General features: G+C 44.4%; 1 protein-coding gene, 1 long non-coding RNA gene and 1 pseudogene across 2 annotated transcripts in view; 1 reads left to right on the plus strand and 2 right to left on the minus strand.

Annotated features, from left to right (window-relative positions):
* The window catches only part of CYP27A1 (cytochrome P450 family 27 subfamily A member 1), a 33,331-nt gene extending 32,414 nt beyond the window's left edge, over positions 1 to 917 (minus strand). Inside the window, exon 1 of the mRNA XM_006742899.3 lies at positions 638 to 917. Within this exon, the coding sequence (XP_006742962.1) occupies positions 638 to 901 (264 nt within the window). The 5' untranslated portion in view covers positions 902 to 917. The remainder of the gene's footprint in view (positions 1 to 637) is intronic.
* Positions 918 to 1,540: 623 nt separating this feature from the next.
* LOC145720459 (uncharacterized) lies at positions 1,541 to 4,363 on the plus strand. Its single transcript, XR_014143381.1, has 3 exons — positions 1,541 to 1,629; positions 2,230 to 2,339; positions 4,026 to 4,363. It is a non-coding gene; the product is annotated as an uncharacterized LOC145720459 (long non-coding RNA).
* Positions 4,364 to 15,631: 11,268 nt separating this feature from the next.
* LOC145720734 (small ribosomal subunit protein eS6 pseudogene) lies at positions 15,632 to 17,036 on the minus strand (annotated as a pseudogene).
* Between the last annotated feature and the right edge of the window lie 436 nt (positions 17,037 to 17,472).

Below are 17,472 nucleotides of genomic sequence, written 5' to 3' on the forward strand. Positions count from 1 at the left end.
CCCTTCACAGTGGGATATCCATCCATCCCTGCCTCAGTGTTCCACTGAATAAACTCTTCTTACTGGACATTGATTCCTTAATAACAAAAAAAAATGCACCTTTTCCTGAACGTCTACGATTTTGCTTTCACTCCCTGAGAAGTGACATTTTTCTCCCCATGGAAAAATCTATCTTGCAAATTGCGAGATGTCTGTAATCCTCCCCAAAGCCATTTCCTTTGGAAGAAGTCTGTGGTAGCCAACATCATCCCGGAATTAAATAGTGGTTCTACCACATCTGGCAACTTAGACACTTGCATCTGCCATTCTGTTACCAAGACAGTTCCTGCCTCTCTCAACCTCTGTTCATTTTGGAACCTGGCCTCCCAAGTCACCTCCTCCCTGGTGCCCTACCACTCCTGGACCTATTCATTTCAGTTCAAAGGGTTCTGTCTACCTTTTACACATAATCCCTACAGATGTCCAGTCTAGGACCATAGCTCCAGTCGGTCCTGAGCTAAATTCTCGTGTCCTTCACTTTTTTGTCCAACATCTCTCCATCTCCAGCTTCTCTGTCCCGGTGCTCACCCCCCCCCAACACACCCCGGCCGCGAGCCTCCGCGCACCCCCCCCCGCCCCCCCGCCCCAGCTCGATTACCTGGAGCTTGTGTAACTGCAGAACGTAGCCTTGCACTAACAGCTGGAAGAAGAAGCGCAGTTGCCCGGGCCCTGGAAGCTCCTCCAGGGTCCGCAGTCTCCGGTCGCCAGGCCCGTTTCCAGGAGTCTCGGCGGTAACCGGGACGGCGGCGGGGATCGCGGTCTTGGCTCTGGCCCCGTGCGGGCAGAGGCCAGGGAGGGCCACCCGCGTCCCCAGCAGCGCCCACCGCAGCCTCGCGCCCCGCAGCGCAGCCAGGCGATCCATGGCCCGCGCCGCCGCGCCTTTGGACCTCGAGCGAAGAGCGCCTGGAACCCACTCCGAGATCTATCCGGAGGGGCGGGTTCAAGGGCGCCAAAGGCTAGGGGTGGGCCGGGCGAAGGCCGGCCAGGCCCCTTACCGCTCACTTTTCCTCGCGGTCCTCGGTCTCTCCCCGACGGGACCTCACGAACACACAGAAGCCACCTCCTCCAGCCGTAAGCCTGCGGCCCGGGGGGAGGCGCCGGCCAACACGACTGCAGAGGATGCACCCCGGGATTTACCGAGACCTCCAGAGCGCCGATCGCGGCCCCCTCTTCCGCGACTCCCCGCCTTGCACTTCCGCGGACTCTCAAGGAGAACTTGAAGTTCCTTGGTCTGACATTTCATTCGCAGGACAGCAAAGTTCTCGAAAGCTCCGGGCGCTTCCCAGGCCAGGAAGCCCCAGCCAGCGAGCCGGGCCCTCGCCTGACCTACAGGTTCGCTACCGCAGAGCGCCCTCGCCCCACTGTTCCTCCCTTCCCCGAGAGCAGGAACCCTCCGCTGAAATTTAACTGGCCGCCGGCTTTTCATAATGCGCACCACCCCCAAAGCAAAGAAAAAGAAAAAAAAAAAAAAAGAAGAAGAAGAAGAAGCAAACAAAGCAGAGCACAGCGAAGAAAAGAAAACCGGCCCGTGTCCAAGGTCATCTGATTCCTGGAGGGTAAAAGGCAAACAAACAAATTTACATATTAGAGGTTTGTTAATGCATTTCTATTCTCTCCACACTCCTAAATCAGCTAAGGCAGGGTTTTCCAAACTGTAGGTTGAGCCCGGATTTAGGGACTGTGACCAGAATTATTTTTTAATAAGATGGAAAAGAATAAAATAGTACAGAAAATACTGCCAAGAAGAAAGAGTAGTGTTTCATGAATCCTTTGTCTCCTATATATTCAAGGTACATTGAAACGTTATTTCTATTTCAAAAAGTTAAAAGCAGGATGGTAAATCTTGTTCTAAGAACATTGGAAGAATTGGTTATTTACAAACAGCCAGAGGGAGAAAGGCCATTTTAGGTTCAAAGGGGCAACAATTAGAGGGTCAGTTAATGTGGCCTAGGTGTGGATTTATGTTTGTATTTATCCCATTTGGGGCCATAGGGTTTCTTAAATCTGTGACTGAAAATCTTTCATCAGTTTGGGAGTTTTTCAGACATCTGTTCAAACATTTCTTCAATCCCATTCCTTTTTCTCCACCCCCCTTCTAAAACTTCAGATTATACCTATGCTAGGCCTTCTGACCGATCCTTCCTGTCTCTTACCCTCTCTCCTGCATTTTTTTAACTTTTGTTTTTTTAGGCAGGCCCCACGCCCAGGGTGGAGCCCAAGTGGGGCTTGAACTCAGGACCCTGAGATCAAGAACTGAGCTGAGATGAAGAGTTGGTCGCTTAATCGACTGAGCCATCCAGGTGCCCCTCTTCTGCATTTTTTTAAAATTATCTTGTCTCTTCTAGCTCCTTAATCCTCAATTCAGCTGTGTCTAAACTGCTGTTAAATCTGTCCATTGAATTCTTAATTTCAGCTATTGTATTTTTCAGTTTTTAATTTTGAATAGTTTTTTTAAAATCTATGTCCTTTTTTATATTTCTAGTTTTATGTCAGAATTCTTAGTTTTGTCTTTTATTATTCCCTTATATTTTGTAAACATAGTTGTTTTAAGAATTATGACTAATAACTCCAATATCTGGGTTCTACATGGAACAGTTTCTATTGTCCATTGTTTCTAGTGGTTTTTGTTCATGTTGCGGTATTTCTTCCTGGGCCTGGTTACTTTTGATTGTGTGCCAGAAAAATGCATTGTTTAAGTTTCTGGTGGAGCTCATTAAGGTTTAGGATGATTTCATTTTCCTCAGACAAGATTTACTTTTGTTTCTGACAGTTGCCTGAAGGCACAAACAACCCAGGATGAGCCTAATTCAGTTTCAGGAGTGAGATTCTTTGAAGCCAAGCTGCAATCCTAGTCAGTCCTTAACCCTTTGGGATCCCTACCTAAAGTTGGGTATAAGAGATCATGGATTCCAACGTTTCTTCACCCAGCTCTGTGAGGCTAAACCACTCAGCTTCCTCTAATGAAAATGTGGGGGTGCCTGGGTGGCTCAGTCAGTTAAGCGTCTGCCTTTGGCTCAGGTTGTGATCCCAGAGTCCTGGGATCGAATCCCGCATTGGGCTCCCTACTCAATGGGGAGTCTCCTTTTCCCCGCTGCTCGTGATCTCTCTTTCTCTCTCTCTCTCCCCCCCGATAAATAAATAAAATATTTAAAAGAAAAAAAAAGTTTAAGAAAAGAAAATGGGAAATACCACTAATAGGAAAGTGGTACCTAATGCCTAACTTACTCTGGGTTTCCATCTTCTGGTTCTATTGTCTTATTACCTTGCGTGTTCGCTGATGCTGATGCTTCAAGTAAATGCTTGACATATTTGTAGTCATATAGCTTTTCTAGCTATCCTTAGAAGAAAGTCCAGTATTAACAGAAGTAGAAATCTGATGTATGCTTTTATCTTTATTCGTCCCCCCCACCCACCGGATTCATTTTCTTGCTATTTTCTATTTTTTAACCTTTTTAAAAAACTGACTGCTTAGTAAAATTTTCTGATTTCCCGATAAATGCTTTTAATGCTATACACTTTCACATGTTACTGTGTTGGCCATTCCAACAAGATTCACTAAACATTCTCCCTTAATGTCATTCATGTCCCAATAGTTTGTAATTTCCATTTTGATTTTCTTTTTAATCTAAGAGTCATACAGAAAGGTGATTTTATTTTCTTGCAAATAGTTGCGGTTTTGTTTTTTGTTTTGAAAGGTTCCATTCTTTTGTTATTAAATTATAGTTATTACATTGTGGTCAGATTGTATATGGTCTTTTTAGAATTATCAAAATGTTTTTATAGTCTCATAATTGTTTCTTTTTCTGAACATTCCATGTGTCTTTTTTAAATATGTATTCTCTGTTTATTAACTTGATTTTGTTATTTAGATCCTCTATAACCTTACTTACTTTTGTCTACTTGATTTGTTAACTTCTGAGAGATACATTTTAGTATCCCCAAAATATTATGTATTTGTGGATTCATCAAATTTTCTTGCATTTCAGGACAGCTGGGTGGCTCAGTCAGTTAAGCATCTGCCTTTGGCTCAGGTCATGATCCCAGGGTCCTGGGATCAAGTTCTGCATCGGGCTCCTTGCTCAGCGGGAAGCCTGCTTCTCCCTCTGCCTGCTGCTCCCCCTGCTTGTGCTCTCTCTCTCTTACAAATAAATAAAATCTTAAAAAAAAAAGCTGTATTAAAAAAAATTTTTTTCTTGTATTTCCAACAGTTTTTGTTTTATATTTTGAAATCTGTTGTTAGATTCATAAAGATTCATGACTATTATATATTCTTGATGAATAGCACCTCTCATAAATCTGAAATATTAAATTGCTTTGGTTTTAATATTGTTACTCCTACTTTATTTTTTATTCATGTGTTTGATATATCTTTATTCATCCCTCTATTTCCAGTTATTTTGATTTAGAAGTATCTCTCTTAAATACCATGTAGCTGGATTTTTTCTTACCCAGCAAGCGAATCTTTAAATAGCAAAAATTATTTTTATAATTTGAATGAACGCTTAAAACTAAATACATGAAATTGAATAAAATTAAGACATAATAAATGGATACCTTAGAGGAAATATAAATGGCCTTAAACATATACAAAAATGTTCAACTTCACTTGCAATGAAAGAAAGACAAATCAAAACTACGTAAGAGACCATTTTTCACCTATGAGGTTGGCAAAGATCAAAAGCTTGATATCATTATGTAGTTGAAGGTATAGGGAAACAAACCCTTAATCATGGTTCAAAGGAATACAAATTACTAAAGAGCATTCACAATTTAAATTGCACTTGGGGGGCACCTGGGTGGCTCAGTCGTTAAGCGTCTGCCTTCAGCTCAGGTCATGATCCCAGGGTCCTGGGATCGAGCCCTGCATGGGGCTCCCTGCTCAGCGGGAAGCCTGCTTCTCTCTCTCCCACTCCCCCTCTGCTTGTGTTCCCTCTCTCGCTGTGTCTCTCTCTGTCAAATAAATAAATAGAATCTTAAAAAAAATAAAAAATAAAAAATAAATTGCACTTACCTTATGAGCCAGTAATCCTACAGGGATTTCTTCTACAAATTCTTGCATATGTGCAAAATCACAAATACGGAGTGATATTTATTTATTTATTTATTTATTTATTAAGATTTTATTTATTTGTTTGACAGAGAGAGAGAGACAGCAAGAGAGGGAACAGAAGCAGGGGGAGTGGGAAAGGGAGAAGCAGGCTTTCTGCCGAGCAGGGAGCCCGTTACGGGGCTCGATCCCAGGACCCTGAGCCGAAGGCAGTTGCTTAACCAACTGACCCACCCAGGTGCCCCACGGAGGGATATTTATCACAGCATTGCTTGAACAGATAAAATATTAGAAACAACATAAGTGCTCATCAGTAGGGGACTAATGAGGTAAATGATGGTTAACCATCATTCAATGACTGAAATCATTTGCATTTGCATATCATTGAAAACAATGATACAGCTCTATCGAAATACTGATATACAACAATTTCTAAGATCTATTTTTTTAAAAAAGATTTTATTTATTTGACAGAGAGAGACACAGCGAGAGAGGGAACACAAGCAGGGGGAGTGGGAGAGGGAGAGGCAGGCTTCCCACAGAGCAGGGAGCCCGATGCGGGGCTCGATCCCAGGACCCTGGGATCTTGACCTGAGCCAAAGGCAGACGCTTAACAACTGAGCCACCCAGGCGCCCCTAAGATCTATTTTTTTAAGTAAAAAGAGTAAGAGGCAAACCAGTGTTACAGTAGGCTACCCTATAATTAAGCCAACATTTGCACATGCGTAGACTGTCTCTGGAAGGATATACTAGATATTACTATTTGTAATGGTATCTGCCTCAGGAACAAAGGTGGCAGGGACACAACTCCCCAGCACACTCTCTTGGACTCTTTGAGTTATGTAATATGTACATATGTTATGTAATACCTAGTTTTTTCAAGTGGCTTATTCAAAAGTCACATAGCAAGGACGTTTTCTTTTGACCTTTCTGAAAACTTGTTTCCCAAAGTGATGTCTGGCTATCTATTATCCTGGTCACTTTGGTCCTCACTAGAGTCAAAACTTTAGTGAAAGCAATAATAATGTATTAAAATAATCAAAGCTGTATATATATGGCACCTTTTTTTTTTCTTTCTTTCCTTCTTCCTTGTTTTCTTTCTTTTCTATTTTCAGTAGGGGGGATATCTAGAAAGAAGTATGTTGGGGAAATTGTATAATTGAAGATATCCATGAATTAAGTACAAGGACAAATAGTGTGAATAAAAATTGGTTGTAGCAGCGTCTGGATGGCTGTCAGTTCCGTGTCTGACTCCTGATTTCAGCTCAGGTCATGATCTCAGGGTCTTGGAGCCTGCTTAAGATTCTCTCTCTCCCTCTCCTTCTGCCCCTCCCCCTCTAAAAAAATTTGAGATGTGAAAATAGGTAAAAACTGGCCTGATTCTTCTAATTAACTCATACATTTTTTGAGATTTTGAAAACTAAAATAAACAGAAACTTTTCAAACCCCCTGAAAGCAGTGAATTTATGTTTGCACTGCTTGCCAAGGAATTAAATCGTACAGCGACAAAACATCCCCAAGGTAAAAATCACCCATAATCTCACCACATGAAAAATCAATATAAAGTAACAAAATAAAAGACCCCTGCTCTGCTTCCTCAGTTATATTCCCGCAGAATGAAACACTGCGCAGGGTTTAGCGCATATTCTTCCAGACCTTATTCTGTATTTACAAATCTTTTTTCGCCTACAGGTAAAAGAGTCATACTGATACTTCAATGTGAATTCCTTTAAATATTATAAAGGCTCAGGGTTTCTAAAAATGTATTATTATTGACCATTTCTATTTCTCTATGAAGTCCTTCATTATATCCTTTGATCTTTTTCCTGTCGAGTTTTTTTGTTTGTTTTTTGTTTTTGTCTTTCTTATTAGTGTGTTGGTGTTCTTTTCCTATTTAGGGAGATTAACCTTTGTCTGTTATATATTACAAGTATTTTCTTCTGTCATCTGTTCCCTATATCTTGGTTGCATTTAAGTATCTTTTGTTCATTTCTGTGTAGTCCAGCCTGGCATTTTTTTCCTTTTATGACCTCTCGGTTTCATATCTTGCTTGGGACTACCCCAAGATTGTTAGCAGAAAAAACTTTCATAGGGGCGCCTGGGTGGCTCAGTTGTTAAGCGTCTGCCTTCGGCTCAGGTCATGATCCCAGGGTCCTGGGATCAAGCCCCGCATTGGGCTCCCTGCTCTGTGGGAAGTCTGCCTCTCCCTCTCCCACTCCCCCTGCTTGTGTTCCCTCTCTCACTGTGTCTCTCTCTGTCAAATAAATAAATAAATAAAATCCTTAAAAAAAAAGAAAAAAACTTTCATATATTTTACCTAATATTTGATAGTTTTGTTTTTTATATGCTATATATTTTTTTCACATTGAGCAATCCAATCCATCTAGAATGAATTTTTGTTTCTGGTGTGACCTAGGGTGTTAACGTATCTAATTATTCCAACATCATTAAATTAAATAACATCTAATTATTCCAACATCATTTATTATATAATAGCTTGGGAGTTTGCTGGGTGCCCCCATCTCCCTCTGGGAGCAGGATTCTTTAACTTACAAGACTTAGCAGATTTGATCTTCCATTTCACTGCAGAACATTGCTTTGGTGCCGTGTAGCTTTTTTTTTTTAAGATTTTATTTATTTGTCAGAGAGAGAGCGCATAAGCAGGAGCGGCAGGCAGAGGGAGAAGCAGGCTCCCTGCTGAGTGGGGAGCCCGATGCGGGACTTGATCCCAGGACCTTGGGACCATGATCTGAGCCGAAGGCAGCTGTTTAACCAACTGAGCCACCCAGGCGTCCCGGTGCCGTGTAGCTTTCAGGATTATCCTCTGATATTACAATGACCACCTGCAGCTTAGGGTTACAGTTCACCCAAGGGTGACCCTCTGTCTTCACTGAGGGCCAGGAGGAGATGGGAAGGAACATACCCTTCCACGTCATGCCACTCTGCCTCTTTAGTGTTCACAAGACCAACAGAGCAGACAGCCTATGCTCCTTTAGCAAAAAAGACATTTCCAGAAGGGAACCGCTACATAGGAGAATCACACATTCTCCCTCAAGTTGCCCAAGGGTGGGCAGCTGGTGCCCTAGACCTTCATGACCCTGTGCTTCAGATGCTTCTCGAACAGCTTCCTAACTGGCTTCTCCAGAACTTGGTTTGTTCCTGGTCCCTCTTGCATTCTCTTCTTCAAGTCTCAAAGTAGAGAAACTCTACTTCCCTTCCTTAAGAAAACCCTTCTTTCCCAAGGAACCTGGATTCTTTTCTTCAGATTAAGGTTCTGAGTCTTAGTTTGGTAGTTTCATTCAACCCTGAGTTTCAGCCAGTGGCCCCACAGGCGCAGGGGGGTGGGCACCCAGCTGCCGGGAGATGGTGAAGGAAGACCCTCCGGTTCGTGTTGTATTCACAGTGTTCCCGCCTGTGAGCACTGCGGCTGGGCAGCTGGCATCGTTCCTCTATTGGCTGACCTCTAAAAGCAAGCATCTCACCCGAGGCAAATTACTTTTCTTCCCCTTAAAGACGGTGCAGTCTAAACCGTATTGAAGCCAGAGCATTTCCTCTTAAAATTAATAGAATCAGTGAGTGTCCATTACTTTGCTGAAGAACAAACAAAGCAGCTGGTTCCTCCCCTGCCTTTCTTGGGGCCCAGGGGAACTGCCGAAATCACAGGAGCTCTAGGCTAGCGCTTAAGGGCTGCACTCTCAGGCGCCCAGAGGAAGGCACCTGCCTTAAACTCCTCAAGTCAACAATTGTCCTCTCATTGGGGGTGGGACAGCATGGCCTGTTCTTCCACACAATGCTTCCCCATAGGTTTGAAATATCACATACATTTTTTTCTTCAGTTCGAACATGAATTTGGATCTACGTCTATACTCTCCACCCCAGGTGCCAAAAACCCTAATGGCTTTAGGTGAAGCAGACCAGCCTGGAGAGCAGAGCAGGGGAGTGCTGGGAATTGGGGCAGCTACCACCCAGCCCCAGCCAAGCATTGCCATGCAGGAATGCAGGCCCCATGGGGCTGGAGCTTTAGATTTTAGGCAAGAAGCCAAAACATCAGAATTTTTATGAGAAAACCCCCTACAGCCTTAATAAACAAATTAATCAGTCCAAACAAATCTGTGTGTGCCGGTTTTCACTCCCTGCTTTATGTCCCACTCTTCTCTCGGCCTGTTCCTGGGCCAGTGGAATCTCCTTTGAAATACTGCTTGTTACAGACTGAAGTGTCTGCCCCTCAAACCCGTTTGTTGAAGTCCTAACCCCCAGTACCTCAGAATGTGACTATATTTGGATATCGGGCCTTTAAAGAGGTGATTAAGGTTCAATGAGGTTGAGTGGGCCCTAAACTAATACATTTGGCATCCTTATAAGGGGATTTGGACCCAGACACACACAGAGGAGTCCAGGTGAAGGCACCTGAGCAGGACGTCTACAAGCCAAGGAGAGAGATCTTAGGGAAAAAAAACACCCCTGCCAACACCTTGATCTCAGACTTCTGGCCTCCAGAAGAACTGAAAGAATAAATGTCTGCTCTTTAAGCCGCCCAGTCTGTGGTGCTTTGTAATGGCGGCCTGAGCAAACTGGTACATTGCCTCTTTCTTTTTTTTTTTAAGATTTATTTATTTATTTTAGAGAGCGCGTGTTTACAAGTGGGGGGCAGGGGCAGAGAGAGAGGGAGAAGCAGGCTCCCCGCTGAGCAGGGAGCTGGACAGAGGCTTGATCCCTGGACCAACCTCCCCCTCCCCTGAGATCATGTCCTGAGCCGAAGGTAGATGCTCAACTGACTGAGCCACCCAGGCGCCCCAAGGGTTTGACTCTTGATACCAGCTCAGCTCAGGTCTTGATCTCAGGGTCTTGAGTTCAAACCCCGCGTTGGGTGGGGAGCCTCCTTTAAAAAAAAAAAAAAAGTCACGCAAGGCACAAGGCAAGTCACACAACAAACGAGATAGAGCAGGTGTAGGACGTTAATGAATCAAAAGACTCAGTCTGAGTCGCCCCTGAGATAAGGCTTGAGATAAGGCCTCGGTCCGGTCCAGGTCCGGTCCGGGTCCCCTCTCGGCACTGACTGCTTATTGTGTTCAAGCCGGCAAGGATCTCGGTTCTGTTATGAGATCAGTCGGTCAGAGCCGTTGGCAGCAGCTACCTTTCTGAAGTGGTCAGACGCAGAGGGCTCAGTGTCCAGAGAGTCTGACCATTTGCTGCAAAATCCTCTTTTACGGGGGATTTAGTCAGTGTCGGGCGTTTGCAGATCTGCTCTCTTTCTGCTGTTTATTGTTCTGGGTGCGTCGTCAGCAGGTGCTGCTCTCGGTGATACCTGGTCTGAACCGCAATGCCCCCAGCTGCCTGCACCACAGGCCACTGCTTGACATGAGGGACTCCATCTTGCTTTCTGCAGTGCTCTGTACTGACTTCCTTTCACTAGACCTCTTCGCCGTTGCCTCCCCTTCTGCCACCTCAGGTAACCCGTCTGCTCTTCGGAGCAGGAATTCTGGCTCTCTGTAACCAGATATGTTTTTTTCTAAATATTTCATCACACATCTAAACCTGAAATTTTTGGGGGGAGGGGGGATTGGTTAGCCCGGTGATGGGTATTAATGAGGGCACATACTGGGTGCCTGGGTGGCTCAGTCGTTAAGCGTCTGCCTTCAGCTCAGGTCATGATCCCAGGGTCCTGGGATCGAGCCCCGCATCGGGCTCCCTGCTCCGCGGGAGGCCTGCTTCTCCCTCTTCCACTCCCCCTGCTTGTGTTCCCTCTGTGACAGAGAGATACTCTGTCAAATAAATAAATAAAATCTTTAAAAAAAAAAAAAGGAGGGCACGTACTGCATGGAGCACTGGGTGTTATACGAAAACAATGATTGTGGATCACCACATCAAAAACCAATGATGTATTGTATGGTGACTAACATAATAAAATTAAAAATAAAATAAAATAGGGCGCCTGGGTGGCTCAGTTGGTTAAGTGACTGCCTTCAGCTCAGGTCATGATCCCAGGGTCCTGGGATCGAGTCCCGCGTCGGGCTCCCTGCTCTGTGGGGAGCCTGCTTCTCCCTCTCCCACTCCCCCTGCTTGTGTTCCCGCTCTCGCTGTGTCTCTCTCTGTCAAATAAATAAATAAAATCTTTAAAAAAAAAATGAAATAAGAGGCAGCTTGATATGGTGAAAAGAGCAAGGGTTGTATTAAATGCTCACAACGCTTCATTAAGAAGAAACAAAAACAAGTTACAAAACCATTTCAACAGTTCATCTCTCCCTCCCTCTCTCTCTCTCTCTCTCTCTCACACACATACAAAATTGGAAATACACACACGAAAATTAATAATGGTGGTAAATTATATGTGACTTTTGTTCTTTATACTTTTCTGTATGTTGTCTTAATTTTTTAAATGGATTTCTTTGTAATAAGATAAAAAGATTCATGGCAGTAAAGTATATGGGCTGTAATGGACGCACAGTCCTGGCTTTGTTACTTACTAGCTATGAGACTCTGGGCAAGTTACATAACCCCTTGAATAAGTCTCAGTTCTCAACAATTAAATAAGAATAATGCATACCAAAGTTACAGGGCTGTTGTGAGGATGAAAGATAATATAAGTAAAGTTCATCACTCAATTAATGATTATCACTATTGTAATTTACCAGGGTGTCCTATTTAATCTATAACCAGGGCTCTGTTCACAATGGATAGAAAGTATTGATTCAGGAAGCTTGGGGGAGGGCCTGAATTCTCCATCTCTAACAAGCTCCTAGGTAATGACAAGACCTCTGGCCCATAGACCACATTTTGAGTAGTAGGTCCAGAGGGATGAAGCCACTGAGGGAAAAGAATGTATAGCTGAGGGGCGCCTGGGTGGCTCAGTTGTTAAGCATCTGCCTTCGGCTCAGGTCATGATCACAGGGTCCTGGGATGGAGCCCCGCATCGGGCTCCCTGCTCCATGGGAAGCCTGCTTCTCCCTCTCCCACTCCTCCTGCTTGTGTTCCCTGTCTCGCTGTCTCTGTCTCTGTCAAATAAATAATTTAAAAAAAAAAATCTAAAAAAAAAAAAAGAATGTATAGCTGATCACTACAGGTATTTTCATGCTGGGAGCATTTGGAAATTCTGGGAACAGAAGGGAGGTTGAAAGTCCAGGCTTTAATTTCAAGGAGAGTCACTGAGGCGGGAAAGAGAAACTAGAAAGAATGTTGGCAGAACTTATAGGGGACTTCCAGCACACAGCCAGTTTCTACCTCTGGACATTTGCCAGATTCTAGGGTTGCAAAGTGAGAGATTGAAAAGCTAAGAAGAAAAGCCTCCAAAAAGCAGAGTGTTGCTTTGAGCAGTTTTGCAATATATGTAGAATTAAAATGTAATTTTATTATTTATTTATTTATTTATTTAATTGACAGAGAGAGAGAGACAGCATGAGGGGGAACACAAGTAGGGGGAGTGGGAGAGGGAGAAGCAGGCTTCCGGCTGAGCAGGGAGCCCGATGCGGGGCTCGATCCCAGGACCCTGGGATCATGACCTGAGCTGAAGGCAGTCGCTTAACCAACTGAGCCACCCAGGCGCCCCTAAAATGTAATTTTAAATAAGGGGTTCTGCTCACCTAATTCCAACGTGTCTGGGGGGTGCGGGGAGACACCACCACATGGTGCTGGGACACCAGCTGGGTGTTCTACAGCTCAGCTCCATTCTGACACTATGGACCCGGAGACAGCATCAGATTCTACAGGTGAGGGGCTCGGTCCCACAAGACTGCTGCCCACCCCCGCAGATGCCGATCTCGAGCCCAGGTGATTTGTGCTTCGGACCACCCAGCTGCAGTTTGGAGGTTCCCGTGACCTCTTCCTTAGACTTCTGATGCCCGCCACAAGGGCAGGTGGTTATTTAGACTCCTGACCAACTAGCTCTAAATCAGAAGGTCCCAGGTTTTTGACTTTGATTAATTTGCTAGAGCAGTTCCCAGAACTCAGGAAAACCAGTTACTCACTAGATTGCTAGTTTATTACAAAGAATTTTAAAGGAGATAAACCAACCACCAGATGAAGAGAAACATAGGACAATATCCAGAACAAAGGAGCTTCTGTCCCCATGGATTTTGGGCCCAGGATGGTGGCATGTGGAAGCCTTCTGGTTCCCCAGACTGGAAACTCTCCAAACCCCATCCTTTGGGTTTTTTATGGAGGCTTCATTACAGAGGCATGTTGATTAAATCATTGGCCGTTGGTGACTGATTCAGCCTCCAGCCCCTCTCCCCTCCCTGGAAATCAGGGGTCGGGACTGAAAGTTCCAATCCTCTATTCATGGTTGGCTCCCCTGGCAACTAGCCCCCATTCTTAGGTGCTTTCCAAAAGTCACATTATGAGTGTAAACCCAGTTGGGGTGGAAAGGGGCTCGTTAGAAACCACAAGACACACATTGCACATTTATGGCTCTGGAGTGATTTCAGGAACTGAGGATGAGAGAGCAAATTTTTTTTTTAAAAGATGTTATTTATTTATTTGACAGAGAGAGAGACAGCAAGAGAGGGAACACAAGCAGGGGGAGTAGGAGAGGGAGAAGCAGACTTCCTGCCGAGCAGGGAGCCCGATGCGGTGCTCGATCCCAGGACCCTGGGATCATGACCCGAGCCGAAGGCAGATGCTTAATGACTGAGCCACCCAGGTGCCCCGGGAGAGCAAATACTACAGCAAAAGATTCTCCCATTGCTCTTATTGCTCAGGAAATTCCTAGGGTCTTGAGAGCTGTAAGCTAGGAACCATCAATGAAGACCAAATGTATATGAGAAATATATATTGGTCATCTGCATGACCAACTATATATATCTCATAAATCACAATGTCACAATAATAATAAAAAAGGCAGGAAGGGGTAAATGGAGCTCATGTGTTCTAACATGCTAGCATTATGCATTAAAACCAATCATTTGGGGGCTCCTGGGTGGCTTAGTCGTTAAGCGTCTGCCTTCAGCTCAGGTCATGATCACAGGGTCCTGGGATCGAGCCCCACATCAGGCTCCCTGCTCTGCAGGAAGCCTGCTTCTCCCTCTCCCACTCCCCCTGCTTGTGTTCCCTCTCTCGCTGTGTCTCTCTCCGTCAAATAAATAAAATCTCTTAAAAAAAAAAATAAAACCAATCATTTGTATTAGACTTCTGCTATTGCTGCATAACAAACTGTCCAAATAATTAGCGACTTAAAATGACAACAGCTGCATTATGGGTACGGATTCTGTGAGTCAGGGGAATCTGGAGTGGGCACAGTGGGAATAGCTTGTTTCTGTTCTATGGTGTCTGAGACCTCAGTCTGAAAGATGCAAAGGCTGAGGGCTGCAAGAATCTGGAAGTGCCTGATGACTCAGGGACAAGGATTGTCGTCCAGAGTGTCCTCACATGGCTTTTGTTTGTGGCCTTGGCTTCCCCGTAGCAAAGCAGCTTCAGAGTACATGGCAGCTCAGGGCTGCAAGCATGAAGGTTCCAAAGAACAAGGCAGAAGTAGCCTGATCTGTGATTACCCTGCTTCAGAAGCAACACCACATCACTTCTGCCTTACTCTGTAGTCAGAGTGGTTACATGCTCTCCCAGATCCAAGGCGAGAGAAATCAGACTCCAATTCCTAATGGAAGAATGGCAAGATCAGTTGTAGGATTACATGAGTTTCCAAAGAAATTACGGCAGTCCCCTTGGAAAAAAAACCTCCCACATGAGCCATCTGTTTGGGGTGATGAAATATTTGGCAACAGGTAGTGATAATGGTTATGTAACAAAGTGCATGTCGTTCATGCTACTGAGTTGTACATTTAAAACAGTTAAAATGGCCAATTTTATGGTATATATATTTTGCCACCATAAAAAAATCATAGAGGAAGGAAAGGAAGGAAGAAAGAAGGGAAGAGAGGGAGAGAAAGAAGGAAAGGAAAGAAAGAGAGAAAGAGACCCAGACCAGCCCAGCGCTGAAGTCAGGTAGGAGCTAGGTGGGAAATTAGGCATGACACTCCACAGAGTGAAGCTGGATTCTATGTCCATGCTCCTACCTGTGCATATAATTTGTACCCCCAAGATTCCTCAATCTAGAAGCTTGTTAGAGCGTTTGCAGGTTGTTTGAAGGATAGTAGAGGGTTCGGCTGGACCCATGATAAAGTGTACTCACTAGAGTAAATGAGAGGTTAAAAATAAAATCAAAGGACAAACTTGCATTTCCAAACCCACAATTTCAACAGAAGGTTTATGAGACCAACCTTGGAAGACTAACTTATAATTCCAACAACATTACTGAGTTTCTCAAATTCATGTTTAATGAACAGTGGGACTGAGCTGGGAGCAAATGGCGTGGGTTGGAAAGATCACCAGCGTAGTCTCTGGTAGGTGCAATGCCTGAATGATATTTTGTGGGTAATTGTGTAACAAGGATGCAGTAATGCTACCAAACAGTGGGCACATTGTCTGTTCAAAATGAGGAAGTAAACAGTTTCTAGGGCTGTCATCACATATTCGGTTTTTGGCTTTTAGCTGGGTTTTTTGTTTTTCATTTTGAAATCTGATGTCTGATCTTATTTATTTGCTACTCTTAGAAAAATCTCATTTTTGATTGGACTCAGAGGTAGAAGCTCTCAGAGAGGATACCCCCGTCCCTTGGCAATCTGTGCCTGGTGCTTTTCTTTGGCCTCCTTCATTCTCTTGGCCAAAGGTTGCGCATATTCTGCACCCTCTTCCTTATTTTTCTCCGTACGCTGTTTCTGCAGAGTGATTCGCCGACATTTGGGTTGGAGGACACACGGAGTACCAAGACGCTGAATCTTGGGCGCTTTGGTTCTAGGTTTCCTACCTCCTTTGTTTAGGGGCTTTCTCACAACATACGGGCGGACATCATCTTCTTCAGAGAGACTGAAAAGTTTGCGGATTCTGCTCGCTCTTTGGGGCCCCAGGCGACGAGGCACAGTCATAGCAGTGAGTCCAGGAATATCCTTCTCCACTTTTTTTTTTTTAACAATGACCAAGCTGAGAAGCCTGAGATCGGTGTCCACAATGCAACCCTGAACATATTTGCGCTTTCTCTCTCCAGTCCTCCTTGGTCTGTAACGGGAATGCCCCTTACCCAGCAGCAGGCGGACACGGCCATGGGTCAAGAGCACCTGCTTTGTGGGGAAGCCTTGTCTGTTATCACCACCCTTGCTCCAGACCACGAAACTTGCCCTTCTTCACCCAGAACATTGGCAGCAACATCTGGGGCCATGCGCTTCTCCTAAAAGGTACGAGGTCTGCGTTCCTCATCCACTTCAGTGAGTCTCTAGCAGCCAGTAGCTGGCAAGAGATGTTCCGTTTCATCCTCAAGCAGCCTACCGCCTCCCAGGTGCCACGAAAAAGAGTTGCCATCACATGTTCTAAACACTTAGGGGGATGCTTGATTTTATAGCTTTATCCTGGATTCATCTGCCGCTAAATGGAACACAAGCAAGATAGAGGAGAAAATAGAAATGGAATGTGTAGGGGCCCAGGGCAGGCTGCCCCAAGATGGGCCACTTTGGCATGAAGATTATTTCGAGCTGAAGGCAGTTAAGATCCTGAGGGCTCAGTAGAAACTTTGGCCCTTTCCTTAACTAGTTAGAAGAATTTAAATTGGGGATCTTTCCCAAAATAATGGTTATTACCAGAGATAAGTTTTATCTGAGTGACCTATCTGTACGGCGGGGAAAACATCCAATTACCAACATTCCTGCCCTGTGAATTGCATTCCTTCCCTCTGAAGTCCCAGACCCCAACCCCTTTCTCCTTAGGTCAGGATGACATATATCCCTCGTTTTGCCTGTCTTTAGAATTTCCATGTCTGTTTGGATTCCCTGTATGTACCCTGTTAGATTTTATTTTCTCTGTCTCATGTCAATTTGATTCTCAGTCCAGCTGGAAGCACCTTGAAGGGGATGGGATAGTATGGCTCCCCGACAAACGGTACACCTGATTCCACTTCTGTGATGTTCTCACCCATGTCTTCCCTCACATTTGTATAACTGGGGAGTTGGATGCCAAAATCTAGACAAAGTAAAAATCTCTATTCAACTTTACAGTTACTTAATGAATATTTATTGAGGGACCAGATGGAAAGTCAACCATCTCCAAAGATGGGAAATAAATTATTTCAACTATGTAGATTTTAAATTCTGTTAGGTGGGATTAGAACAGACTTTAGGACTAATTTTTCTCCACTATCAAGGTGATACCCTTCTGAATGTTCAATCTGATGTCCCATGAATTATACATTTTTTTCTACTTTGTGGGGAACATAATCTATTCCTGTCCCTATATGAGTTCTGAGGATTATTCCTTTAGGTGGGTTTTCCCCCCAGGCTTGGGTGGTTTCTTCTCACGCATGCGCTGATCAGAATTGAGCTGAAGACTCAAAAGGGACCCTCTGTAGATCGCCT

This window comes from Leptonychotes weddellii, chromosome 3 (genome assembly GCF_054177405.1).
Source record: "Leptonychotes weddellii isolate Sample4059 chromosome 3, ASM5417740v2, whole genome shotgun sequence".
Lineage (NCBI taxonomy): Eukaryota > Metazoa > Chordata > Mammalia > Carnivora > Phocidae > Leptonychotes > Leptonychotes weddellii.